At 49.5% G+C, this 4,657-nt stretch overlaps 1 protein-coding gene across 1 annotated transcript in view; it reads left to right on the top strand.

Annotated features, from left to right (window-relative positions):
- CCDC185 (coiled-coil domain containing 185) overlaps nucleotides 1-2,085 on the top strand; it is a 6,128-nt gene extending 4,043 nt beyond the window's left edge. The window contains exon 2 of the mRNA XM_024750494.1: nucleotides 250-2,085. Coding sequence (XP_024606262.1) covers nucleotides 250-2,085 — 1,836 coding nt within the window. The remainder of the gene's footprint in view (nucleotides 1-249) is intronic.
- The last annotated feature ends 2,572 nt before the right edge of the window (nucleotides 2,086-4,657 follow it).

The raw sequence follows: 4,657 nt of genomic DNA, 5'->3' as shown, positions 1-4,657 counted from the left end.
TGCAGAGAATTAATGTGCTTCCACGGCCGCTTCATTTGCATACACTGCAGAGGCGCAGAGACGCAGGGACCCCTGACTAAAGGGCTTCCCCGCTACATTCCATTCTGGGGGTAACGCCTTCACCTGGCTACTTTTAAAATTCTGCTACTTTAAGGTGTACAAATGCGAGTTCAAATTCCTGCCTGAAACACCGGTGGGGGTTCACTACGCACCCTCAGCTTTAAGGGTCACCCTTTTTTTTCCCGCAAGGAGCGCGCATCCTCGGCGCGGCTGGGCGGGTCAGGGCCGCAGAGCGAGCAGGGCCTGTGCTCCCGGGCCGGGACTCCCCGCGAGGGGAGCGAGGCCGCGGCGCCCTGGCCGCACCTGCTCTGCTCGCCCACCCCGCGGCCCCGCCGGCACCGGTACCCGGACTTTCCGCCTGAAAGCCGCAGCCTGACAGACGTGGCCCGGAGGCCCCCGGACCACGCCAGGAAGCACCGGCCCCGCAGACGGCGCCTGGAAGACGCCTGGGGGGAGGCAGGTACCAAGCCCCTGGAGCAGCGAGGCAGCCCGCCTAGCCCGGCCTGGCAGCAGCAGCCCCAGCTGCCACCGCAACAACCTCAGCCCTGCCAGCACTACCCTCCGGCCTGGGGAGATTTGCCCCCATCTTACCCGCAGGGAGCTTACACTCCCCCGAGTGGAACTTTCAGGGTAGAAAAGGTGCAGAGCAGAGACCAGTGGGCAGTGCCGGCCTGCAGAGGTCTCAGTCGCTGGTCCCTTTCCTCGGTTCACACGAAGAAGTGTTCTGTGCCCTCCAGAGAGTTCGGGACGCAGTCAGGTTGCGTGTACATCCAGGAAAGATACCGTAATGATCCAGGGGAGTCATTAGCCAGCCAGTACTCCCAGCCCTCGCTCCCCAGCAGGGCAATGCACAACCAGCACACCCAGATCCTCAAGCACAAGCTGGAAGAGGCAGTCATGTCCTCCAGGGGCCGGAAGCTTGTGGCCCTGGTGCTGACCTGGCTCAAAAAGGCCCAGAGGATGCGGGAGCTGCAGCAGCAGGCGGCTGTAGCCTGGGAGGAGCTGAAGCGCTCAGACCAGAAGGTCCAGCTGACCCTAGAGACAGAGCGCCAGCGGCTGCTGCAGCAGAGCCAGGAGCAGTGGCAGCAGGAGAAGGAGTGGCACAAGGCTCGCCTGAGCCGGAAGCAGCGTGTCCGACAGCGGGACAGGCAAGCGACCTACACTATCCGGCAGGGGAGCAGGTGGAAGGCGCAGCTAGAGGACCGAGACAACCAGCGCCAGGAGAAGCTGGAAGGGGTCCCCTCTGAGACCGAGACCAAGCACGGGACGCAGTACCAGGTGCAGCGCCTGCAGGAGCACGAGAGGAAGATGCGGGACCTGCGGGAGCGGAACAGCCTGCAGCTGCAGGAGAGGCTGAAGCAGGCCTGTCTAAAGAAGCATGTGCACACCACGGAGGGCCAGAAAAAGATCCAGGAGACCAATCTTAGCTCCCTAGTCAATTACCAGGCCCGGAAGGTCCTCATGGACTGCCAGGCCAAGGCTGAGGAGCTCCTCAGGAAGCTGTCCCTGGAACAGAGTTCCCAGTGGTCCCAAGATTCTCCCCAGGGCCTGATTAAGGAGCATCACCGGGAGCTGAAGGAGAAGGTCAAGGAGGAGGAGCAGTGCCAGCAGGTCAAGTGGTGCGCGGAAGAGCCCGAGGAGCAGAGGAAGGAGCACAAGCGGCTGTCCATGGAGCTCGCGGACCAGAAGATCCCACAGACCAGGAGTAACGTCCACAAGAATATCGGTGACAAGGCGCAGCACATTCGGGAGCTCAACATCCTGCGGGAGAAGAATCATCACATCCTGAAGCTGAAAGCCGAGAAGGAGGAAAAGTGCCACATCGAGGGCATTAAGGAAGCCATTAGGAAAAAGGAGCAGAAGATGGAGCAGATCTCGCGAGAGAAAGATGCAACCTTCGGTGAATTCCAAAAGATCCCCAGGGCCTCCGGGACAGACAACGTGAGAAAGTTTGCCAACAGCTTCTTTGATCCGATAGGGCGGGAGGCCCAGGTTCGTGCTGGGCAGCAGGGAGGAGGCCACTGAGAACCTGACGACAAACAGCTTACAGCCCAGGCGGCTAGAAAGAGATGTGGCAATGTGATTCATTTTATAATCTGATTATAATTGAGCATTCATTTTTTAAAAGTACATAAAATAGCTGCAATTTCCTCTGATGAACTAGGTTATTGATTCATTTGGATGGTTGAGAGGGTTGGGGTAGAAATTTGGAAATTTTAAGAAAATTACTTGCCTTTGTACATTTGGATTTAAATAGAAAATATTCATTTAGTTCTCAAGTAATCTTAGAAGCATATGTCAGACACATCTTTGAGGAACCAAAGAAAAATCTACAGTGAGAATACAGTTCTGTGTCATGAGGTAAGTCTTTCCCTGTCCCAGAACTTATGAAAGTGTGAAGTGTGATGTACCTGTCATAAGAAATCTCCAAGAAAAAAAAGAGTGTGTGGGGGTAGGGGTGGGGGGAATTTCTGTAAACAAGTATATTTGGGAACACAGCATACTACAGCCCCTCTTGGAATTTCATAATGCATGGGAAATTTTTAAAGGCTCTGAAAAGTCTGGCAGTAAAGACACATTTGATTGACCTAGTGTTTTTCACAAACCACGGAACTCTTTTTTCTTGGATCTTTCCATGGGATTGATGTTCTGTGAAATATTTTTGGAAACAGCTCTCTGTAGATCCTCCCAGGCTGCACTTCTTTGGCCTTCCCTTCCTGTGTTAATAGGAAATATTTATAATTCCTTTAGCACTACTGATTGACTGCACCACCACAGACATGCTGTCCAAAAGCTCACTGGAATCTTTTGGTCCAATTCTTTTTTTTCCCCCCTTTTGGTCAGTCTCATCCAGTCTTTTGGAACAAAATTCTATTAGAATCCTTCTCTTCCTCTCTGTTTCTCCTCTGTCTCTTCTGAAGGAGGTATGTGATGTCATTCTGTCTACCCACATTGTGTCTAATTAACCTAACCAGTCTGAATGAATGGCTAAGCATGATTCAGGAACACATTTAAAAAATAAGGAGCCAGAAGCTAAGTAGAATTTAACCCATCACATCTCAAAGTCTCTATTGAAAAATTCTAAAGGTGTTCTTTAAATGCCCCCAATGTAACATTTGTCTTTAAAAAAAAAAAAAAAAAGAGAGAAGAGGAAGTAAGCCCCACTGGAAGATTTGTGTCTTCTTAGTGTTTTTGAAATGACATGAAAGGTGACCTGGCAAGGGCTTTTGTTCAAAGGTCAGTGTGAGATCCATATTCTCATCTTACATAATGGAAACTGGGCCCACTTCCCTGCCATAGTTCCCCTCTGCCTACTGTCCCCAAAGAGACCTACTCAGGCCTTCACTCCTTTGCTCAAAAGTAGAAAGGCCCGTACATCTTGGCTCAATTTCTAATCTTATTATTTTCTTCTCTTCACCCAAGCTAATGCTGTTCCAGCCAAATGCTGTGTACATTCCCAGCATTCTAGGAAAGTGCTTAAAATATCTCAGACAGACATCCCATGAATCTAACTCTTCCTCTTGACATAGGTATGTGACTTTGGGGAAGTTACCTTCCTGGGCCTCAGTTTCCTCATCTGTAAAATAGAATTATATTTCATACTTCAAAGGAATGTTGTGAGGGATGATTAAAATAATGTAAGGTGTCTGGCATAGTGTCCAGAACCTAATACATGCAGTAATTAAATATTGCAGTTGTTATTATATTACTGGCTTCCCATTTTTGTCAATTCCATTCTCCCTATCTCACTGCTTTCTCACCAGCTGCCTCCTCCCATCATACCCAAGTCTGATTTTTCTGAGGTTAGCGCACATCCTGCCTCTTATATGAAATGTGGGGCCTCCCTGGCTGCTCCATCTCAACATCAGCCTTCTTTGACAAGCTGCTCACTTTATGGCTTATTGAGCACTTAGAAATTGATGCTTTGTTGGCATATCCATTTTGCAATCCCCATCTTGGCTTCCAAGCTGGACTGCATGCTACTTAAGGCCAGGGTCATTATACCCATGCTTAACATGGTGGTCAATATATAGTCAAAAGCCATTAAGCACGATATTTTGACCCTATATCCATATCCCATGCCTTTACCCTACTTTACCCTACTAATGTTCTTTGCTCTTTGCTCCAAGAAATAAATACAGACTTTCATTCTTTTATCCAATTCTTTATGAATATTACTGGTAGAAATAATCAATACAGAATAAGACTGACAGAAGATGAAGTACATTTACTTTCCCCTATTTTTCCCTTAAAAAAATATATATTCTATATATACATATATATCCCCAGTATAAATGTATATATTTTTTGACCCCCACCATTACCCATGCCCCCAAAGACCCAGTGAGGAGCCTAGACTTTTACCTTCACCAGGATGTAATAAGGAGCTCCCCACCCTGGCAGTGTCAGTTGAGACCACTTGGGGAGCCTAGACTTTCAACCACTACTGACACCACCACCACCACCACCACGATGCAGTAACAGGGCACCCCTCTCTCTCCCTACTGAGTGGTATCAGATAAAGCCTAGTGGAGAGGAGTTTTTTCACCCTCAATCAGTAACACCCCTCTGGTGTCAATAGATGTCATGTGGGGAG

This window comes from Neophocaena asiaeorientalis, unplaced genomic scaffold, assembly GCF_003031525.2.
Source record: "Neophocaena asiaeorientalis asiaeorientalis breed wild unplaced genomic scaffold, Neophocaena_asiaeorientalis_V1.1 scaffold430, whole genome shotgun sequence".
Classification (NCBI taxonomy): domain Eukaryota; kingdom Metazoa; phylum Chordata; class Mammalia; order Artiodactyla; family Phocoenidae; genus Neophocaena; species Neophocaena asiaeorientalis.
This window is presented reverse-complemented; position numbering and strand designations above follow the sequence as displayed.